The 22,351-nt window shown below is 38.6% G+C and overlaps 1 protein-coding gene across 5 annotated transcripts in view; it reads left to right on the top strand.

The window, feature by feature from the left end:
• LOC124804323 (centrosomal protein of 112 kDa-like) overlaps positions 1 to 22,351 on the top strand; it is a 174,240-nt gene that overhangs the window by 115,016 nt on the left and 36,873 nt on the right. For 4 of the 5 annotated variants that reach the window (XM_047264743.1, XM_047264742.1, XM_047264744.1 and 1 more), the window contains exons 7-11: positions 9,055 to 9,121; positions 9,303 to 9,349; positions 9,429 to 9,515; positions 17,227 to 17,309; positions 17,392 to 17,417. In XM_047264743.1, the coding sequence (XP_047120699.1) occupies positions 9,055 to 9,121; positions 9,303 to 9,349; positions 9,429 to 9,515; positions 17,227 to 17,309; positions 17,392 to 17,417 (310 nt within the window). The remainder of the gene's footprint in view (positions 1 to 9,054; positions 9,122 to 9,302; positions 9,350 to 9,428; positions 9,516 to 17,226; positions 17,310 to 17,391; positions 17,418 to 22,351) is intronic. The other variant, XM_047264746.1, reaches the window with a different exon arrangement.

Here is a 22,351-nt window from a genome sequence, read left to right as displayed (position 1 = left end):
GGTCTGGCTGAAGCACATTCCACCGTAGGGCAGCTGAGACTACAACCCTGGGTGAGAGCTCTTTTATACCTAAGAGAACACCACCACCATCAGACCTTGAAAAATGGTGATGGAGGGCAAAATAGTTAAATAAAGGATCAGAAGGCCTGCCCGACCAAGCTGAATGAGGTGAACAACTTGTCACGAAACTACATCAGCAGCAACAGCAGCTGCAATCTGGGAGCCTGTAATAGGAGATTCTGGCTACAGAAATGTGACTTTTGGCTGTGTAAGCAGTAGCAGCAAGCAGCTAGATGCTACAGGGGCAATGCTATCTAGTATTGCCCCAGTTCAGAAATATCTTAGAGCCAGGGCTGACGCGCAGAGCAGTCTGAGTTGTAGCGGGGAAGTGGGTAGTCTTAATGTTACCCGTGTTTACATTTAGTGCTTTTGCTGTTTCCTCTTTGTTAACTGCTCTCACGTCAAATGAAAACAAAACAGATTTTTGTGGCCAGTAGCTATCAAGTGAATTAAAATACATTCACATAATTACGGAAGGCAAAAATTTGTTAGTTTCAGATTTTATTTTATTTCCACTTTTCTGATGGTCAAGCATTAATCGTCTTGCTGAACAATGAAGTTATTTTTGTTGGTTTGCTAAAGAAATTTCCTTTTATTAATCTTTACTGCTGAGGCAAAATTTGAAACGAAGTGTTTAATTCCACACTATTTGCTAGTTTCAACTGTTTGCTGCCTTTCAAGTGCACGTTTTCATCTTCTAACAAGTATGGCATTATGCCATAATAAAGAACCAAACATGAGATAACACAGTACTGTACTACAAGAAAATTTACATCCCGAAAATCACATTGAAAAGGTTAATATCAGGTCGAGGCCTACTTCATTGGGAATTCAGACATATTAATGTGCACTTTTAATGTGCGCCTGTTATCTGGAGCTCCCTGGCAACTACTGAAACGAACCTATTTCTAAAAGGCCGTGGGAAAATATTGCAAATGGTGGTTTGTAAAGCGTTACTTTCAAAGTAAATTTTCTGTGTACGAGAATGTACGATGAATTTCTTAAATCGCAGAGCGTTTGACTCTCATTTAAAAATCAACTCTTCAATGTCGAGCCATTTAGAAGAATTTTGAGCCCACAAGATCAGACATTTGTGTCTTTATTAAAAAATTTCCTGGCTCATTTGTGTGATATATCATAAAGTGTAATACGCGCATAAAAGACCAACATTATATGTGAAAGCCTAGCTTCTCTTGCAGCTTCTTAACCTTAGACACCAATATTATACGTTAAAGCTTTGCTTTACTTGTAGCAATACTATGTATATTAATTTAAACCATTAACTGTTGCTGTTTGTGTGTTCATGCTACTTAACAGTGATGTTGCTATTGGCTGACTACATCATGTGTCCTATGCTCTGAATATCTGTTGTCATCGGCTGGCGAGATCATGTGACATGAGCTAAGACTGGCTTACAAAAAACCCTTTTTACTTCAAGTATCATATGTGAAAGCTTAGCTTTTCTTGTAGCTGTGCTGAAGATATATTAATTTAAACCATTAACTTTTCCTAGTTGTGCTTTTGCGCTACTTAACAATGACATTACTATTGTCGGACTGCATCGTGTGTCCTGTGCTCTGAATATCTGCTGTTGTTGGCAGGCCAGATCACGTGACATGGAATATGGCTGATAAAAGCAGTCACAATCTTGATTTCAGTGCTTCGGAAGCTACCGTATTGCATTTGGTGGAATTGCTATTTATACTTTCGTTATGAGAAACGTGCAGCGTAAATGTTGCCGCACACCAAAGATCTTCCAAAGACGCGCTGTTTTTCGTTTCCTAAATGCCAGGAAGATCTATCCTGGTGTATAAAACCTTCACCATTCAAAGGATTGATAAGTTGTGTACAGCTCAGAGGGAAAGTGTATTGTCTCTTAACATAGAAAAATTGTAGTTCCATCAGGGATATAGACTATTTTCACCCAGGAAAAAGTGAATTTTCAACTGGGAAATTAGAATCCCCCCCCCCCTCCCTTGTGCGCATTTACACCCTGCATACAATATATATTGAATCATAGGCACCTTAGAAATAACAATTCTGATATGACAATTGGTACTGAAGTGAGACTGGGGTCTCTTGAGGTGGTAGTGTGAGTAATTATACTGACTGAACTAACAATGTTACTACTGGCATTACTTGTACTATTGCAGCTGCTGCCAGTAATAAGAAGAATTTATAGGTTTGCAAAATATGTGTTTTGATACATCAAGTTCTGGCAAAAGGAAATTTAAGACTGCATTGGTTAAGAATACTGGGAAATGAGGAAGATAAGGTTGGAAAGATGGATGTACAAGGGTAATTGGACAACAACTTACACATTTTGTTGCTGCTGCTGGTTCTTCTTGAGGGGAGATTTGAGCACAGAATCAACAGAACAACCGAATAGATTGAGCATGTGGAAGTGAGCAAAACAAATGAAGAAAAGTTACAATAAGCAGTAGAATACAATCTGAGGACAGACACCTTCCACGTTATCCTTATATAGAGCAGAGCTCCGATGTGCGGTATGGTAGGTATCGTCCCATGTGCCTAAGCTGCTGGTGGCCAGCCCGCACAGATTCTGTTGCGGCATATTTGAGTGTAGTTTGCCATCAGCCTGGTGCCGTTGTACGTATCCAGATGTGATGTGGAGGGTTCAATAGGAAAATGTTCCCCTGCAGAGCAGTAACTCTGTATTTGCTCCTGCAGTGAAAACCATGCCTCATTCCACAGCTGAAGGTGATTCAATTTGTAGGGGGAAACAACTGCATTGATGTTCCTGAGAAATGAAGTTGTCTTTGGCCTTGTTAATGACAGATGCTCTCTCCATGTCTAGTATCAGCTCCAATAAAGTATTTTTTCTCCAAGTATTTCACAACTTCAATTGCTTCTGGCTAAAGAAATATTTCCACTCATCATTCCATATACCATTTTATGAGAATGGCTGCAAATATTTTGCATGATCCCTCATCCACTCCCCTCCCCCTCCCCCCCCCCCTAAAAAAAATGAAATAAAGAAAAGGTATTACAGTGGGCAAAATAAGACAAGGGTGTACTCGCACACTCATATATCTGGGCATCTCCGATTTCAAAACAAATACCGTATGTCACATGGTGAGATGTTTTCTCAATGCACCATCTGCAATACAACCTCAAATGCACAATTGTACAACTTCATCAGGAAGCATTAGTGTATCATTTAACTCCCTAAAATGGAGATGGAAAATATTGACCGAAAACTGTGATCTACCTATAAACAGAAAGTATCAGTTTGAATTACTGCTGTCAATTCAGTTAAAATTTTAGCTGAATATGTTTAAAAATGAAGACTAACCACAAACCTTCGTAGGAGTTAGTACCCTGTCAGAAATGGAGATTCTAATTTATTTGTTGAAAGCAAGATTTTTTTGCGTAAAGTGGGACTTGTTAAAAAGATTGCCAGTAGCAAGACTTCTTATGCCAGTTTCAGTGTAACCAATGGTAACTTCTAAGAGAAACATTGGGGTGATTGTGGCGTCTGGTATTACCTCACATTTGAGGACAGCTGCACAATAGTAGTTGGAAGGAAGCAGTAATAAGCAGTATCTATCAATGTTATGGAACACATGCAACAAGACTTCATCCAGCAACTTACTCTGTTGGGAGAACACGCAATATAGTTTACCTTCTGAGTTCTGTGCTAAGTGTATTTTAAATTTTAGGAGGGCAGCTTTTTGTGTTGTAATGACACACTCTGAGTTGCCTGTAAAGAGAGAAGTGTAATGTCAATTCAAGTTGTATTATATGAGGTCCACTTTGATACATTAATGACATTAATTTATCTGTCTTGAGTATTCGTGTCCTTTATATAAGTTCCAACCATGTACATCCTACCTGTTCATTTAGCCTTGTTTTCATGTATTTCTAGAATTATTTAATTTTTACAACATATAATTCATTATCTTCATGCATTAACCCTTTAGACCTGTTGAAAACTAAAGCTTATTTTCTCTATTCTCCCTGATTTGTGCACTCTGCGGAAACCGCCTGGGTTTGTACTTGGAGATTGATTTTGGCAAAAGCTCATTGCTGATCCACTGTGTAAGAGATCTCCAGTTTTGTTGATATTCAAAGAATTTGTCACCAAGCTGTAAATGTTTTGTGTGTGCCATAAGTCTTCATTTTCTTCCTTCCATATTTGGCTGTGGGTATGTATATGTGACTGATTTAAATACTGACAGTCAATAAAACTGATGTGCCTTGGTCCAATCCTTTATTTTATTGGGTACAATTACCACTGGGTGCCCTCTAGGGCTGCTACTCTTTTCTAATCACATCAGGCAACTGCTAAAAGAAAAACTCTTTTATCACCAGTTGGAGGTGATGTGGAACTTGATATTGTTTCTTGTACATTGGCTGTTCGTTCTGTGGGAATTCTATATTTTGTATTATTGGAGGCAATGATTCAGGAGGGTTAAACAAGTCCACATATTCCTCTAGCAACTTCTCTATTTCCTCCCTATCACTTCTCTGTAAAGGTAACATATTCTCCTGCAGACTGGCTAAATTTGCAGACTGTCTTGGCTTAGAGTACTCCATATTTAATTCTCTATCCAAATATTCCTCCTCCATTACCTCTAGGTAGACTAGTATCGTATTTCATAATAGTTCTACCTCTACTGAACTGAAATTATCCATTGCACATATGATGCATTACAGTGCACAAAACATTGCAATTTGTCCAGTTCCTCACAGTCCACTAAGTATTTCACTTAAGATAAAATACTGAGTGGCAAATCTACTCCTGTGTCTACTCGGACTAGTTTTACTGTACCCTGCAGTATTTTATCTTCCAATTCAATTCCAAAAGACTGTGTGTATAGTTTAGGTGGCTTCTTCAGACTTAGAGACGTGCCTTGCAGTGCTTTTGGTGTTCTTGGCAGTAGAACCTAAACAGAATGATGTACCATCCATCTTTCCTACGGACCATTCCATATTGACTTTAGCATGATCTCTACTCAGGAAACATAGAGTAAAACATCATAGCCGAGGCTGACTTGTAGTACTTCCATGCAAGCATGTGGCTCCGTGTCGAATAAAAACTTACGTACTCTTCCTTTCACGAAGTTGGTTATGCAGTAGTCTGCCAGTGATTCCACACATGGATTTTCTATGCTTAAATTTACAGAAGCTGCACAGTGGTCCACTTCTATTTAATGCCAGAGTGTGAATTACACTAGCCTGTGCTTGTGAAAATCTTTACCGACTTTCCCACCCCTCATGTCCAACCTGTTTACGGTTGCCACACAGATTTCCTGCAGTATGCTGAATTTGATGAGCCTGACCATACCAATAACATATGATTTGTATATTAAATACTATCCATATTTCTCCAAGGCAGGTCACTGCATCTGTTTCTGCTAGTGCCAATGCAGTTGCCACTGCATTGTTCTATGATTTCTAAAACTGTGCTTGTACCTTAGGGGAATTTGAGATGGCAAACTCTGCAGGAATTCATCCAGTGCATTATGTTCTGCTTCATGTAGAATAGCTTTATTAGTGGTTTCATTTTTTGTAAGGTCTTAGATATTAATATTTAGATTCATAATTCTGTCCACAAAATTTTCTATGGACTTTCTCTGTCTCTGAGAAGTACTATTTAGCTATTTGCAATAGTACTTAGAATTATTTTTGCTCCAGCAGTGTTCCAAAAACCCTTTTACAGCTGAAATGTTTGTTAGTGCAACATGCAAATACAATTCATACAGAGCTGCTAAAGCAGAGTTACTAAATACAGCCTTCTGAAATTCCTTTACCAAAGAAGATGAAGTAAATGTACCAGAATTCGAATCGGGAACAGCTGCCAGCATGAGTAACTTAGAAGTTGATGTCCTCGGAGCAGTGAATCACTTAATAAAAGCAAGTGTTCCAGTTCAGACTGTATACCAGTTAGGTTCCTTTCAGAGTATGCTGATAAAATAGCTCCATACTTAACAATCATATACAATAGCTCACACAATGAATGATCCATAGCCAAAGACTGCAAAGTTACGCAGGTCACACCAGTAATCAAGAAAGGCATTAGGAGTAATCCACCAAATGACAGGCCCATATCATTAATGTTGATATGCAGCAGGATTTTGGAATGGTCTGTTGACACATGGTCAACATGGATTTAGAAAACATTGTACTTGTGAAACATGACTAGTTCTTTACTCACACGAAGTGTTGAGTGCCATTGAAAATGGATTTCTGATTGATTCCTTATTTCTAGATTTTCAGAACGGTTTGGACACTGTACCTCACAAGTGATTTATAATCAAATGACGTGCTTATGGAAAGTTCGTGTGACTGGATTTGTGATTTCATGTCAGAGTGGTCACATTTCATAGTAATTGCTGCAAAGTTATCAAGTAAAACAGAAGTGATTTCTGGCGTTCCCATAGGTAGTGTTATAGGCCCTATGCTGTTCCTTATCTACATAAACAACTTAGGAAAGAAATCTGAGCAGCCTTCTTAGGTTGTTTGCAGATGATGCAGTCATTTATTGTCTATTAAAGTCATCAGAAGACCAAAACCAGTTAGAAAACAATTTAGAAAAGATATCCATATGGTGCAAAAAATCGGCAATTGAACCTAAATAATGGAAAGTGTGAGGTCATCCACGCGAGTGCTAAAGAAATTGCTTCAACTTTGGTTACACGATAAAGCAATCAAATTTAAAGGCCATAAATACAACTAAATACGTAGAAATTAAAATTACAGACAACTTAAATTGCAAAAACACACAGAAAATGTTGAGGAAGGTGACTCAGAGTATGCATTTTATTGGCAGAACACAAGAAGATGCAACAGATTTAAAGAGACTGCCTGCACTGCCATTATCCATGCTCTTATGGAATAGAGCTGCTCCGTGTGGGACCGTTACCAGATAGGATTTACGGAATACGTCTACAAATTTCAAAGAAGGGCAGCACATTTTGTATTATCACAAAATAGGGAAGAGAATGTCACTGGGATGGACATCATTAAAACAAAGGTGTTTCCCGTTGCAGTGGGATCTTCTCATGAGATTTCAAACACCAGCCTTCTCCACTGAATGCAAAAATATTTTGTTGATGCTGACCAATATAGGGAGAAACGATCATCATAGGGAAATCGGAGCTTGCACGGAAAGATATAGGTGCTTGTTTTTTCTATGCACTGTTAGAGTGGAATGATAGAGAATTATTGAGAAGGTGGTTCGTTAAATCTTCTGCCAGGCACTTAAGAGTGATTTGCAGAGTATCTATCGACCTGCCAGCGCTTTTGTTCGGTAAGTCACCTCATCTTTGGTTTTATATATAATTTTTCCCATGTAGATATATATGTAGACGAGATATTATTAGCACTGTATTGTGCATCCAGTGGATTCTGCAAAAGGTAGTTGTCATCCTTGTGTTTGCATTTATTCTTGCATACTACCTTGACGTCCTATGCCTGAAGCTTCAATACCCATGATACTGAGAGTCTTGATGGATCCTTGTCATTTGATAGTATGAAGACTAGTGAGTCAGTAGTGAGTGGTCTGCTCTGTAAATAGGATTGGAACTTAGTGATTGCGCAAACAACTGCAAGACACACATTCTCAATCACAGAGTTGTTGTTCTCTGACTTGGAGAGTACTGTGGAGACATAAGCTGATGCTGACCAAGTGGAAGGCACCATGTCATTTGAAGTCTATGCTGTGAGTTGCACGTCATGCAACGTGGAGCAGCAGTTGTTGCTACTAGCTAGTACGCTGTGTGCCGCCCGTTCAGATCCAGTCACTAGCGAATATTTGTTATTTAGTGTTTACAGAGACATGAATTATATTAAATACATGTATTTGAAATGCAAAATACCAATTTTTATACTGTAAATGAAATTTTAAGTAATCTTGGATTATTGGGGTTTAAAAAAATTGAAATACAATTTCTTAGTGAATACATAAGCTGTTCAGAACCTGTAGCTTATGGCATCAGAACTTCAGTAAGGGACAAAGGCACCTACTATGAATGTCTTCTGCCAGAAGTAATGAGAATGCTGAGCAGGTTGCAACTGGGTAAACCTGTGAATTGTGGTGTGTTGATAACAGTTATTGAAGAACGTCTTCATAGGCATCTTGAAAAATTCAATAAATTAGAAGAACCAGAAAAAAGGCATATTGGCACCCATACCTTATCCTTTTTTGAATTGGAGTGGGTGCCGAAGGCTATCTGAGAATACGTTAAACAACTGTTAATTTCAGAAGTGCAGAAGATCAGACAAGAAGAAGAACATGGGAAGAACTTGGAACATTTTGATAACACGGAGGTTGACTCCCTTTATATGTTTGTCGATGGCTCTGATACTTCTGTAGCCAGAGGTATTGCCAACACTACAATAGATCTGTAAACACTACAACATTTAAAAAGTTCTGTTCTGTTGAACAACTATTTTTCTTTGGTGGAATAATGAGGCCACCTAGGCAGGATATGAGAGATGAAGTATTTGAACAATTATTGATACTAAAATTGGTGAATAAATAGCATGAAAATGTTCACTGGCTGGAGATATTTCAATAAACATATTTTGAAAATATGTATTGTGCATTTTGTATTTAAATATTTTTATTTAAAACCATTTTGTATTTACATTTGAAACTAAAAAATAGCATTTTGTGTTTAAATACTTTTAATAAACTATTTTTGCTCATCTATGAGCATTTAATGTTTCTAGAAGGTTCTCAAAACCTTGTTTGTAATATTTGCATATTCTGGAGTATTCGATGTTTGTATAAATAGTAGCACCGTTCATCCAGGAGGCAGTTCTGTTCCATCTGTATGTTGATGTACATACTACACCTAATTTGGTGCTAAGTGTTGTACTTGATTAAAGACCCAGCTTTTGGGTATGAATTTGATTGTGGTTACTATTTGATGATATTATAAGAGCCAAAAATTTTCTGTATTTTTTGCTAAATGATGCTGAATAGTTTTTCTGTGTTTTATTATTTGTATATGTTTTATCCAGGATGAAGCTAAGGAGTTGGGTCTTGGAGTTAACAGAGGAACCAAAAGAGGTCAAAGAGGGGCCAAAGGTTAGCATAAGTTCATAATCAATTATAAGTTGTTTTACACACACACACACACACACACACACACACACACACACACACAGACAGACAGACAGACAGACAGACAGACAGAGAGAGAGAGAGAGAGAGAGAGAGAGAGAGAGAGAGAGAGAGAGAATCACTTTAAAAATGTCTGTATTTTCAGGATCAAAGAAGGAACGAGTTGCATCACAGAAACAAGAAGCAAAAAAGGTAATACATGCAATTGCCTGTAAGTAATACTTACTTGGGGTGTGATGTTAAAAAAGTAATGTTTTTCTTTTCCCAACAGATGAAGTCATCAGATGAGACAAACGATGATCCTTTACAAAATATAAAAAATGGATCAGTGGACACAAGTACTTCAAATACCAGGAAGGTTTGTGGCATTGCTTCAGAGACATTGACAAAATTCACACTTTTCCTCAAATTACATTTTTGGAACAGGAAATAACAAATTTTGTTATGCAGCTAGCATACCTAAAAGAAATGAAACATAAAATGGGCAAAACATCAAATAGTAGAGATAAAAATTACTCTAGTGAAAGCATTAAAAATGGTCTAAAACAATATTCCATTGAGAAAACTACAAAAGTGCGAGAAGACAGAATTTCTGACGAATACCTTCAGGAGGTGAAGTTCTAAGTAAAGCAATAGAAAAATGCTGATGAAGATGACGAAGAAGAAACATAACACTTGCATTTGAAAGTACAAGAAACTGTCCTAGCCTTCAGAACTGATAGTTCCCTTCGCGAAGAAGAAAAGAGGAATAGCTTGGGGAAACTAGAGGAGAGGCAGGTTACTCAACCCCTGGGGTGAGGGGGGGGGGGGGGGGGGGGGACCATGCGGTCTGGTGAGTCCCTGAGTGGCCTGCCTCACCTTTGATTTGTGTGTTTTAAAAAGTTGAAATGACCATCCCTCAAACTATTTGATGTACACACAGTAAATTTGTGCTTGCTCTCTTATTTGGTTTCTTACAAGCATGAAGTAAGACGTGTTGTTTTGACCATATTCCTAAAAATGCTAAATTTTTCCACACTGGAACCTCTTTTTTTATTTCCAAATTTCAAATATGGAGTTGCTTTAATACATATTTCATGTACTATTTGTTACTACATATGCTAAATTTCATGTGGTATTTCAGTGGGATCATATTAACATAATTATTTTGTAATGTGCTTTGTTAGCTGATCATAGCTTGTAGGCTGGTTCATAAAACTGCAGTTAAAATGAAATTAATGTGTGTTCATTAACCACACTTAAGCTTATCATTTTGTCATATATGTGACATAAAAATCTAAGGAATATTTGATTATATATTTCATCATAAATAACCATCTACAGTTTCCCATCACCAGCAGGGTCTACTTTGAACACCAGCCTCTCTCTTTTCTCAGTCAGTTCAGCCCTCCCCTTTCTTTCGAATACTTTCTTCCACCCTTTCTAGGCACTTGTCCCTTGCCGTCCGCTTTGGCTCTTGCCCTCCAGCTCAGTCTTGCACATCTTCCTAACCATCCTCATCTCATCCGTTTTTTTTTTCCTATGCCCGTACCATTTTAGCCTTTTTTTCTTCAATTTTCTATTGTAGGGATTCCTTGTATGTCAACTCCATTATTACCCTGTCTTTTCTCATCTTTCCTTTTTTTATTACAGCTATCAGACTTGTCAAAAATATATTTTTTATTTCAATATCACTTTTAATTTAGTTGTTGTAAAATATATTCATGAAAAAGGGAAAAATATATAGCCCTTCTATTGGCCATATAATCCACTTCAGAAGCGAGAAAACATTAAGATACAATTAGCCAAACCCTGCTGCCATTAGGAGGGAGCATATTGCTGTGTGTGAATGTATAGTACTCATATACCTCATAAAATATGTGAACTTCACAAGTCATCTATGACCTTTATCAGACAGGTGTAGGTTTTTACATGGAATGCAATAGTTTTCAGTTGAGTTAGAGGAAATTATTATTAAACATCGCTGTACTCCATTACTGAGTTTGTAAAATGAGATTTTGAAAAGTGTTTAACACTTTTCTTTTAATATTGTGTAATTTAAAGTATTTTATATTATTCTGTCCTTACAGAATATTATTTTTTTATCTGAATTTTTCACTTTCGTCGTTGTGATATTTCGGTGACTTTCTCAAAAGGAATGCCAAGGATGAAAAATCAAAATTTGGGTGGAATTCCTTTAAAAAAGGATCATAGTGGATGGTTGATATTAGGAATGTAAATTCTTTGATGATTCACCTAAACTTTAATATGGTACAATGAATTAAAATCTGCACTTCGAGCAGACTGAAATTGTCCAGAGAAAGGAAACATGAACTCTTTAATAACTGAAAGCAAAGAATCAGAATTTGATGGAAATATGCAACCAAGTTGTAGCATGTCTGAGGACCCTGCATTTATTCGCATTGAAGAAAGTCTGAATTCGTTAAATGATTGTCGGCTTCAGTAAGCATATTCCCAATGATTGAAAAAATGTAACAGCTCACAGTATGACAAAGATAAAGTTTAATTAAATTAAATGAAACATTATTTTAGAGAGAAACAACTGAAAATAAAACAGTGATATAATATGTGGGTGTCACACAAGCAGAAATGATTTATCATTTCACAAACAAGTTTTTGACAACATACTTACTTCTTAAAACAGATTTTTAAAATTTAGTAGCTTCGTCATAATCTTCCTTCCAAGGATTAGACTGTTGCCTGTTCCAGGCAAGTTGCAGTACTTGGAGCTGAAAGCCTCATCTTGTGACTTCACAGTACTTGTGATTTACCGGCAAACTCACAAACAGCTTCATATAGAGAAGTGGATCAACTGGCAACAGCTGGAAAAATCTTTAAAATTTGGTTAAGGTGGAATTCCACATTTTTGGGAATGTGGTTAAGGGTGACATATTTTTGAAGCTTCCTCCTTAAAAAATACCACAGATCTTGACACAGTGGGGTGGCTCGCATACCTAAACTGTATGAAGATCTCTCTCCACTAAGATAATGTCATCAGGAAAACCAAATCTATAGGTCAGGACATAAAATGTTACATCCCTTAATCGGGCATGTAGGTTACAGAAATTTGAATGGGAAAGGGATAGGTTGAAGTTACGTATAATTGGAGTTAGTGAAGTGTGGTTGCTGGAAGAACAGGATTTCTGTTCAGGTCAGTACAGGATTATCAGTACAAAATCAAACGGGGTATTGCTGGAATAAGTCCAATAATGAGCAAGAAAACATGAATGCAACTAAGTTACTATAAACAGTACAGTGAATGGGTCATCAAAGGCCAAGGTAGATGCAAAGTATTGACCCAAAATCAAGAGAATGGAAAAATTTGTTATAAAATAAAAGAAATTATTTCTTCCATTAAGGAAGACTATTTTCTCGTTGAGAGTACTAACCCAGGTGGGAACCATCTACTGTTGTCAGTGAAGTCTGCACCAATGGATTCTGGGGAGCTCACACCAACATGCAAGAGATTAAAAGTAAAAAAGTGTTATATTTTCCTACCTTCAACGTTAACTCACTCTCCACAGCAGGAAAACTGCAACACCTTACAGATACCATGGCCAAACAAAAACTCATTAAACAGGTTTACACACAAATGATGCAGCATTAGATTGGAAGGAAAAGCCAGGCAAGAGAATAATGAAGAATGTACCTCACCTCGGCACAGGTTTTATAATCAGTAAGCAAATACTGGGAGTCATCACTGACTTCAATTCCAAGAACAAAAGTTTTTCCACACTTATTTTAGGGAAGCAAATAAAATATACACAGTGAATAATGCACATGACCCTGAAAATGAGACAAACAGAACAGAGAAAATACAAGACTTTTGGGAATGTATGTAGGAGAGACCACCCGGGATTTCAACAAAGAATTTTGCTATACTTGGAGACTTAAATGCTCAACTTGGAAAGAATAAGAATTCAAGATCATCATTGGGAACTATCCATCCAACAACAGGACTAATCAGAATGGTGAAAATCTGGTGGAAGTGTTTTAAGAGTTTTGATCTGATAATGAAATCAGCAGCATTTACACATCTTCTAAGAAAACAGAAAACATGGGTCTCTCCCAATTCTCTACTAGGAGAGTTCCAGGTTAATCATGTAATGATCCCAAGACATACAGAGAAGGAAATCCAAAATTTCAATGTCCATGGGGGGGGTGCAAACTTAGATTTAGATAGCTTCCTTTCGAAAATTAAGGTCAAATTTCTACCAGTAGCACAGCTAACTTAATCATGAAAAAAGGAGTAAATAACCAGTGAAACGGTAACATTCTATGAGTTAGCAAATGTGGAATGTTTGAAGTTTATACATGGTAGGAAAGGTAGAAAATCTCAAAAGGGAAATGTAAAAGCTCAGGCGTAATATTTGAGGGGGTCAGTGAAGTGAAACAAAAAGGAGATAATGATTGATGAAATTCTGTGTGGGCTTCTGGCCACATTGAACGGTTTAAAATCCATAAGATATTGGCAGACTACTTCTCGGCCATGTCAAGACTTCTTAGATCACATCATCAGTATCCATGACCCTGTCAATTTCACGATGGAGGTTGAGATGGGTGGTGCCAGGCTGTTCATTGACATCATCATCCACTGTAAAGCAAATGGGTGTCGAAACCACAGTATTACCTGAAACCCTACCTACATGGATGGGCATCTACATTCTACCAGCTACCATCACCAAGGCCAGAAACATTCTGTTCTGGGGCCATGGTACATCAGGCAGAAGCCCTTGCAGACACAGAAAACCTTCCAATAGAACTGCTACAAAAATCAACAGATTTCGCAAGCCATTTAACAGAAAACTTAAAAGCAAAAGGCCCATGAGGAGGACACAAGAAGTTTGCATTTTTGCCATTGTGTGTCACAGTAACTGGAAAAATTATCTATTCCTAAACAGGCATAAAGTCGATTCTGTCTTCAGGCCCCAAGAAAAAATTCAATAACTCATGCAGTCTGTGAAAATTATATAAGTGTCAGGACACCAGGAATATACAGAATACCATCAGTTGTGGACAATATTTTGTTGGACAGACTGTGTGCTCTATTGAACAGCACTGTATAGGACATGTTTTTCTGCCTATGTTATCCCTAGAAATCAGCAGTAGCAGAGCATACTCTGCAAAATGGATGCCAAGTTGCATTTGATGAAACATCTATTATTAAATGAACAAATAGTTTCTGGGATAGCATAATAAAAGAAGTGATTGTGATAAAAATTTCTGAAACACACTCAATAAAGATGGCGTTCTCCAATTAAGCACAGCTCTGGCTACTGGAGGGCTGAAGCAGCTGCCGATAATTAATTTTATATGGTCATTCCATTTTAAAATCACCCCAAATGCCTACTCCTAGACAATTTATGGAATTAACTGCTTCCGGTTCCTGACTTGCTATATTGTAGCTAAATGATAAAGGATCTTTCTTTCTACGTATTCGCAGCACATTACACTTGTCTTACATGATATACAATTGAATTACTTTATATGGCATTGGGCTGGGCACCAGTAATGTTAAAGGTAGTAGCACAGCTATATAATGTTGGCAGCAGTAATCACATGACAGTCATAACTTCAGTGGTCCACGAGTACTCGATTGAATGATCATGGATTTTAAACCACTTGGTGCCGCTGAAAGTGAGAGAGAATTTTATCTGTGTATGTCGCTAGGAAACCATGCATTAGAAGATAAGGATTTCTGTTCAAATCATATTGGGGAATATAAACAGCGGTAGAAAATGGTATAACAGTAGTACAGTACATTATAAATAGGAATGTAGGGCAGAGAGTTGAGTTAGTATGGACAGTACAGTGATAGCATTGCTCTATCACCAGAATATAGAGAAAACCAGTGCAAGCAATAGTCTTGGACACATGCTGACAACACAAGCATAAGATGAAGAGATATTGCATGGGTACTGAACAGGTAATTCACTATGTAAACGGATATGATAGTCTAATTATCATTGGGGGTTGGAATGTGGTAATAGGGGATGGAATAGGCGACAGTCTTGCGGGAAAATGTGGGCTTAGAATAGGAATAAGAAATGAGAAAAAAAATAATTGAATTCTGCAATAAATTTCAGTGGTAATAGTGAATACTCTTTCAAGAATTGCAAGAGCAAGATATATATTTGGGAAAGGCCTTGAGATATGGGAGATTCCAGCTGAATTACATTGTGGTGAGAGTGATTCTGAAATCAGATAATGGCTTGTAAGGCGTATCTGGGATTAGTTACAGACTCAGATTAAAAGTTAGTAATGATTAAGGTTAGGTTGTTGTTTGAGACTTGTCCAGAAGAATCAGTATGCAAAGAAATGAGCTGCTGAATTAATGAGGGTTAATAAGATACGTTCGAAGTGTGTTGAAGCAATTGCTATTGCGATAATGAATACCACAGTAGGCAGTGCAGTTGAAAAGGAATAGACATCTCTAAAAATGTAATAACAAAAGTTGGTGGACACTGTGCAAGGAAGATAACTATGAGGAAACTGTGGGTAACAGAAGAAATACTGTAGTTGATTGATGAAAATAGGAAGTACAGAAATGTCCAGTGAACTTCAGGAAGACATAACCCATTTAGGAATGAAATAAAAAGAAATTGCAGAAAGCAAAGGGTGCAAGAGAAAGTTGAAGAAATTACAATAGAAACAGTTGTCAGCTTGTAGGAATGTTAAAACAAGTGTCAGTGAAATTAAAGGCAAAGTCATAAATATTTAGATTGCAAGATGAATTACATTTTTGAAATGAGAGGAAAGAGCAGATAGATGGAAAGACTACATTGAAAGACTCCAAAAAGGAACTCTCATACCCTCAATTGTAATTCTTCATCTTCCATATTGTCTCTTAATGACATTCTGCAATTCCATGACCCAATTCACAACCCTCTCCCCCATCTCTCCCCCACCCCCATCTCTCCCACTCTCCCTCCTTTCTTCACTTTATATCGCCCTACATCACTCATCCACTGCTCCCTCAATCCTTCCCTCCTCTATATACCTCCTTCCTCCACATCTTTCCATCCCTCCCCAGCATCTGGTCTCTCCCCCCTGCCTCCCCAGCATCTGGTCTCTCCCCCCCTGCCTCCCCAGCATCTGGTCTCTCCCCCCTGCCTCCCCAGCATCTGGTCTCTCCCCCCTGCCTCCCCAGCATCTGGTCTCTCCCCCCTGCCTCCCCAGCATCTGGTCTCTCCCCCCTGCCTCCCCAGCAGCTGGTCTCTCCCCCCTGCCTCCCCAGCAGCTGGTCTCTCCCCCCTGCCTCCCCAGCAGCTGGTCTCTCCCCCCTGCCTCCCCAGCATCTGGTCTCTCCCCCCCTGCCTCCCCAGCATCTGGTCTCTCCCCCCCTGCCTCCCCAGCATCTGGTCTCTCCCCCCCCTGCCTCCCCAACATCTGGTCTCTCCACCCCTGCCTCCCCAGCATCTGGTCTCTCCCCCCTGCCTCCCCAGCATCTGGTCTCTCCCCCCTGCCTCCCCAGCAGCTGGTCTCTCCCCCCTGCCTCCCCAGCAGCTGGTCTGGCTCTTCCCCACCTCCACCCCCCCTCCCCTCCCCCTCCCCGCACTAATCCGAACCTCTGAGGCCTAGGTCCCATCATTCCTGTCTTACATCACTCTATCACGCTTCACACGCCCCTCTCTGCTTCCACTCCTCGGCCCACCCTTCCGTGGCCCTCGGCCAACCTCAACCTTCTCCATGTGCCCTATCCCACTCCTTCAACCTGCCCCATTTCACTGCCCCCCCCCCCCCCCCTCTCTCAACTTCGGTTTCCCTGTTTGCTCTGGTCTGCTTACCTTCATGATGTGTTTACACTGTGCCCTGGATAACCTTCTCTGTCTGACGCTCCCAATCTCTCTCCTTTTCTTTGGTTTTGTTGTATCTGCTGTTCTTCCAGTGCACACATTACTTTCCCAAGCTCTTCTCTTCAGTTGTCTCTGTTTAAAAGCATAGTTTTTGACCCAACAGAAAACTTAATCTTTTGCAGCAAAAATTTGGAATGCATTTTTCAGATGTAATGTATTACCATACATTATTTAGATTGTTCCTAGTTTCATTCCATCTGCTTGCATTTACAGGGTACACGAATGAGAACAGTTGTAAATGCAAAGAAAAAGACCGTTGAATCAAGTAAAGATGCTGCTGTAACAAATAATAAGCAGTAGGTATAATTTTTATTTTGTGTTACAGTGTAATGTTTAGTATGTTCAAAATTTTGATGGTTTCATCTCCTTTTGTTTCAGGAACAAGAAATTGGCGGCTAAACAAGGTTCGTGCGTTGCTATCTATTATATATGTCTTATTTGCCTCTATACATTTTTGTCTGTATTATGACATCCATCTTTCATGCTTTTACAACAAAATTTATACACTTTTGCATGCATTTGAATCTACTTTGAAGCCATTTTTTGCTATTATATTGTTGGTGCATTTGAAACATAGATTTTGACGGATTTATTAGTGAAGCAGGATAGGAACATATGATGGGAGTGGAAGGCTGGGTATTAATTCAGACAGGGTTAATTTGATTCTGAGTTGTTAGAATAAAGTTTAGACAGAATAGTTGAATCTCTTAAAGATGACTGGTACATAATGTCCCATTGTTGCTCTGGATGCAGGGAGGTGTAATCTCCTATGTACTGCTACAGGAAACTGGAAACTGTCACTATAAATCCCTACCAAAGTTTTGATGATAGCTTAGTAAGGACCCTGATGTCCACTGCAACAATTAAGGGAAACCACAAATGACAAAGTAATTTGTACTGAAATACACTACTATTGAAAGCTCAGTGTATATATAACAGAATTCTTCGCTCAGGCAAAACAGTTACTACATATACCTAATGAGACTGTGAAACTTGCCTTAAAACTGTAACCACTTTAGGCCGGCCAGAGTGGCCGTGCGGTTCTAGGCGCTACAGTCTGGAGCCGAGCGACCGCTGCGGTCACAGGTTCGAATCCTGCCTCGGGCATGGATGTGTGTGATGTCCTTAGGTTAGTTAGGTTTAATTAGTTCTAAGTTCTAGGCGACTGATGACCTCAGAAGTTAAGTCGCATAGTTCTCAGAGCCATTGAGCCATTTGTAACCACTTTATTTGTGAGTACTCTAAAATTACAAATGCAGTGGGCCATCATAACTCAGCAATAAGTTTAACAAAACTAGCTGGGCAAATTAAAGCTGTGATAACATCATCAGATAAATTATAAAATAATAGTAAGGTACCATCTAGAATAACTGCCACAGAGGACGGAATAGTTGTGCAATACCAGGTTCTTCGAAGTCTGGGGCGGAAGCCACTCAATCACTACCAGACCCAATTCATTTCAAAGCACAATTACACTCCCGAAATTGTGTGACCTGTCGACAACATAATTCAAACGCACATCAATCCTTCCACAATTTGTCTACAGACTTGTAACCAAAATGAGATAAAGTGATTATGCTCTGCCAGACTCACTCAATCAGTTACAGAAAATGACCAGATTGAGGGCACCAAAAGCACAAAGCCGTTTTAGCTTGTAAGCGTTCACAACACCGTAGCACATGGCTCCATAGCTCATCTACTTGAACTGAGCAATAATCAGCACTTGGTCACAAGTGAAACCAACTAACCGTTACACTGCAATCAGATATTGCTGTAACATATAGTAGCAACATACAGAAATTTTATATACTCCCTGGCAGTGTGCACTCCAGCACATATCTCCTTGTAATTGGGTGTTAAACAGTGACTGAACCTTAACTCAGACCGAGTGAAGGGGCACAGTAGTTAGCATACTGGACTCGCATTTGGGAGGATGACTGTTCAATCCTGCATCCGGCCATCCTGATTTAGATTTTCCATGATTTCCCTAAATCGTTCCAGGCAAATGCCGGGATGGGTCCTTTGAAAGGGCACGGCAGACTTCCTTCCCCGTCCTTCCGTAATCCGATGAGAGCAATGACCTCACAGTTTGGTGTCTTCCCCCAAACAACTCAACCCCCGTAACTCAGTGGATTTTAGATACCACCAACCGCTCCACCAGCAACGGTGTGACGAGTTGCAAATACACCAGCAAACACTCACGATGACAGCACTATTAAATTACATTGGCCTGTATCTTCGCTGTGGCCTGGCGAGTAACCTGTCAAGTGTGGGTTGTTAATCAATAGACTTGGCCACTGTTTATATGTTTCGATACAGTGTACCGATACGTGGAACTGTTTCAGTGTTTCGGAACGGCTGTGGTTCACTATTTCGAAACAGTGGTGTTTCATTCCGCCCCTGTCTCGGGTAACAGGACCAGATTCGATCTCGAGCCAGACGCAGAAACTGTATCGTTGTTTCAAAATAAGGCTGTTTCAGTCCACCTCTGCTTGGAATGGACTAATTGTATCTAAACAGTGATGTTTCATTCAGCACTGTGTCGGGCAAGATTCGGGCTCGGCATAGGTACTGAAACACAACATACCACTTCGTGAAACACTTTCAAGAGTGTTGAAATCTTTTTGACAAGCAATAGCATGAAGCTTAAGATATCCGAAAATAAAGCTTCGTTTCTATCTGACTGTCCTATTCCGAAATGGCGCAACATCTGCTTTATAAACACTAACCAAACAATAAAACAACGTATTCTATTCACATTCAAAATAATAAATATGTGAAAATCATTCAGTTAAATTACACTTTTTTTTACAACATACGTTTCTCTGGTCATGTACAGTAATCATATTAAGAAACGCAAGTAAGCCTACAACATTTTGAATAAAAAGAAGCGTAAAGTGACAGTTATTAGACATATACATAAATTTGATGTAGGTATAACTGCAAGCAATCTGTTTGACATATCACTGATAGTGTAATGGTGAACGGGAAGGGCTGGGAAGCATAATGAATTTATAGTAACGGTTCGAAACATCTTAAAAGACAAAACTTTTTTTCTGTTATATTTTGTTATTTATTCGAATTATTTGGCATTATTTGTGAGTCTATAGTCACTGTGCCTATTATCCACAATGATTCCCTTTGTGTGCATGGAAATTAGCAAGATGGGTATATTACCCATACTAACGGAATGTGGGAATCCCAGTAGCATATCCGTTGTTTCTGCAGTTTGCTCCCACCTCCAGTTCGTTCTTCTGTCTTCAGCTAGGGCTGTCCTCGGCCAATTGAAAAGTATGAAAGTCACACGACACGAAAGCAGCGCATTTGCTTCAGGAAATACGAAACTGCCAAGACGCCTAAGTGATAGTTTCATACTTTCTGCGATATGATTAGCGCTCTCGCACCTCATTTATGTTTATATGGACATACTTATACAGTAGACATTCAAGATGATAAAATGTGTAGGTTTATTAGATTACAAAACACAAACTGTTTCACTGTTTCAAAACATCGTATCGAAACATTACATTGTACTGTTTCATTTGTTTCGAAACAGTTAAGTGTTTCAGTTTGCCCATCTCTGTTAAGCAATACACACAATAAAACCTTTTACCCTACTCCAAGCCACTAAATTGCTATCATGTCTTCGGGAACCAGACTGACTACCAGGTCTACAGCAAATGCCACACTCACCATCACCACTATAGAGTCCCTAGACAATGCTGTTATTAAATGAACAAAATTTGACTATCAGCTGCTTTTTTATTTAAGAACCAAATACCGACCAGTTTGTCACAAACCATCTTCACAGGTTCTAGCCAAATATACAAAAAAAATTACATGTAGTATACAGGAAATTTTACGAATTATCTTCCTATGAAGTGCAAAATATACATGAACACTAACAGGATCAGAACAGTGTAAGCCACGACATCACATCTGTCATTACTTAAATAACGGCCAAATCTCGCGTGTAGAACATGTCATGAATTCCTGTATACAACACAGAACTTTTAGAGGCAAACATACTAATAAATGTAAACAGAGCCGTACTGAAAAGAAAATCAGTGTTATAAATATTATAATTGTACAAAATATTGAAGTTTGTCGAAGATCTACCAAAAGTATTTCATCATATGGCATAAAAACATCTAGATGACAAGTTTCTTGATTCTAAAAATCTTTGAATGTGTAATGTTTCCTGTGTACTACATGTAATTTTTTTGTGTGTCTATATAGAATCTGTCAAGGTGGTCTGTGACTGAAACTGATTGATATTTGGGTTTTTTTTTAAAAAAAAAAATTGGCTGTTGGTGAAACAAACATTACTTGATGCCTGCTAATAACCACCTTCCAAAAATTTAATACTGTTGCTGCAGTTACTGATGGCAAACTGAGAGGCTGCGAGGCGGCACTTAATGCCTAATGGCCACTCCAGAAAGCGACAGCTTCATCCAATAGCATAATAGCAGCGTGTGAAATCCCTGCTTACAACGAGTGGCAAAACAGGCAGAGGGACTGTTCAGTTGGTAGCTATGGCATTAATTCAAAAGTGCCGGAAAGAAAACCAAGCACAATAATTACGTGAAATGATTAAAATAATTATCCATGTTTCTGTCTTTTTTACATAAGGAAAAATGAACCTGTTTGGTAATAAATCAGGTGAATGAAGGCAGTGAGATGTTAATTTGATGTTTTTCTTAACTTTTGTTGATTTTCATTTATCTAGAACAAACAAACAAACAAAGTGTATTGCTGGTTAGTGTGTGGCTCATGAATGTATTTGCCCCCTCCTTACCCACCCACATTATGATGAGGAACAGATTATACATTTTGAATTTTTTGAGTGTTTCTTTACACCAATTGAGATGAGCTTGTTTTTGAACTTGCATCAAATTGTGTGGAATGCAGTGGGTACATATCTCTTACTCAGCTAAATATTCATGCAAAATGAGATGAGACATCTTCAGACAAAAAATTAACTTTGGGCTACCCTAAGTGAATGCTGTAGCACCATTACATTTCCCAATACATAGAAAGTAGCGAACCGGCAGTGCCTCGCATTTGATAAATATGTATGGGAATTGGATGTACAACATAATATGTAGTATCTGTGGTAATTGTTTCAGGATACAGTTTTCGGTAGTGTTTGCAGCTGTCCCCACTTTGAAGTTACAGAACATGAAATTATAATAAATAAAAAGACCTTGAAAAGTTTTTTACCAGTGTACTTAAAACTTTCTGCACGATACTACACTCCTGGAAATTGAAATAAGAACACCGTGAATTCATTGTCCCAGGAAGGGGAAACTTTATTGACACATTCCTGGGGTCAGAT

Source organism: Schistocerca piceifrons, chromosome 1, assembly GCF_021461385.2.
Source record: "Schistocerca piceifrons isolate TAMUIC-IGC-003096 chromosome 1, iqSchPice1.1, whole genome shotgun sequence".
Classification (NCBI taxonomy): Eukaryota; Metazoa; Arthropoda; class Insecta; order Orthoptera; family Acrididae; genus Schistocerca; species Schistocerca piceifrons.
The sequence above is the reverse complement of the archived record's forward strand: the minus strand, read 5'-3'. Positions and strand labels throughout refer to the sequence as shown.